A 1,686-nucleotide genomic window follows, 5' to 3' on the forward strand; every position below is an offset into this window, starting at 1 on the left:
ACCTTCTGATAGGTGAAATTCCCTGTTTCTAATTTCAAGTCTTTAGTAATTGCCCTTTAATTTTGTCATAAGCAACATTGCAATTTCACGCAGGCTTAAAAGGATCAGATGTAAGCAGGAGTGTGATTATAGGAATTATAGCAGTGAGGAACATCTTCTTGCCCCTCTCGGGGATCGGGGTTGTTAAAGCTGCGCAGCATTTTGGCTTGGTTGGCTCAGATTCCTTGTATAAATTCGTTCTTATGCTTCAGTATAGCGTTCCCTCTGCAATGGGTGTAGGTATGACAAGCTTGTGCTAATTAGCATTCCTGACTAGGATCCTTTTGAGCAACCTAATTTCTACTGTTCTGATCCAACTTTTGGCAGGTACAATGACACAATTTTTTCAGCTTGGTCAAGTTGAAACTTCTGTGATTATGCTATGGACTTATGTTGTAGCCGCAGCCACCCTCACACTTTGGTCAACTTTTTTCATGTGGCTTCTAACTTGATTTGTTGGCCAAACTTTTGTCACCTGTAATATTTTGTAGCACCAAAAGGCTATATAGGAATACATGATGTGTAGGTATCAAGGAATACATGAAGACAAGGGTTTCCTAATGGAGGCAGAATTTTTCTAGCTTTGTGTTTGTCAAGTTTTTTACCTTGACAACCGAATACAGCCTTGGTAATTGTTACCTCTAGATATATATTAACCTTGTGACAAAGTGTCACTTCCCATTGTCTAATGGAATCGTGATTGGCACATGAACTTATGTGAGTATTGCCCATTGCACTCAAGCAAGCCTAAACCAATAATGTACGAGCTAGTCATCCATCCATTCACATATATTTCCATTAACATTTAAGAATATAAAAATAATTCATCAAGGCCATCACAATAGGACACTTCTCAACGTGTAGTGTGATTTCTATCACATTTCATATAAACATTCACAATGTTATAACAACCATGGACCAATACACAGCCCGTGCTTATTTTGCTATGGTTCATTCACCATAATCTAATCATTCACATGCATCCATATCTAGGGCTTAACATAATATCTAAAAATATAAGTATGAGTAAATCAACAGTTAATTACATAATTAAGTTCATTATCAACATAACAATTCAAGACTTGACTCGACATGCTGCGGAGTGTAAACGACACTAGAACATTGGAAGGAAGGCTCTACCACATCTACCATGAATGAGTTGGGTTACTACTCCACAAGTCACCTAGCCAAACAAGTTATTGATCTGAAAAAATAAATAGGAAAAAATAACGGATAAGTCACACAGACTTAGTGAGTGCATACGGAGAAAGGGAGAAACCTAATGTCACATCCTATTTTATGATGGAATATGACCGGCATATGAACTTAGATGGATATAGCTCACTAGGCCCAAGCAAGCCTTTTTAATATTCATCATTAAACATTCCTCAGTGCAAAGCATATTTAAACATCCATAGGCATACCATATCAACTCATACATACCAGCATATGCAACATTACAAATATATGGGACTTCTTAACATATTAGTGTAAGTGCAAACATTTCATATATCATCAGAGTACCACATTCTCAGTGCACCATATCCTTTACAGGCTCAACACCTTCAGGAGTCTAAGAGCCACTTTAAACATTTAACATAACATTCATAATGTAGTATGCCCATAGATTAGGCTACATTATCATAA

At 37.0% G+C, this 1,686-nt stretch overlaps 1 protein-coding gene across 1 annotated transcript in view; it reads left to right on the plus strand.

The window, feature by feature from the left end:
• Positions 1–691, plus strand: part of LOC110425549 (protein PIN-LIKES 1-like) — a 2,156-nt gene extending 1,465 nt beyond the window's left edge. Inside the window, 3 exon segments of the mRNA XM_089785129.1 lie at positions 1–12; positions 94–279; positions 367–691. The exon segment at positions 1–12 is cut by the window's left edge and continues 41 nt beyond it. Of these exon segments, the coding sequence (XP_089641255.1) occupies positions 1–12; positions 94–279; positions 367–491 (323 nt within the window). The 3' untranslated portion in view covers positions 492–691.
• The last annotated feature ends 995 nt before the right edge of the window (positions 692–1,686 follow it).

The sequence above is a fragment of the Theobroma umbraticum genome, unplaced genomic scaffold (genome assembly GCF_002168275.2).
Source record: "Theobroma umbraticum cultivar Fairchild unplaced genomic scaffold, ASM216827v3 scaffold_81.0, whole genome shotgun sequence".
NCBI classification, from domain to species: domain Eukaryota; kingdom Viridiplantae; phylum Streptophyta; class Magnoliopsida; order Malvales; family Malvaceae; genus Theobroma; species Theobroma umbraticum.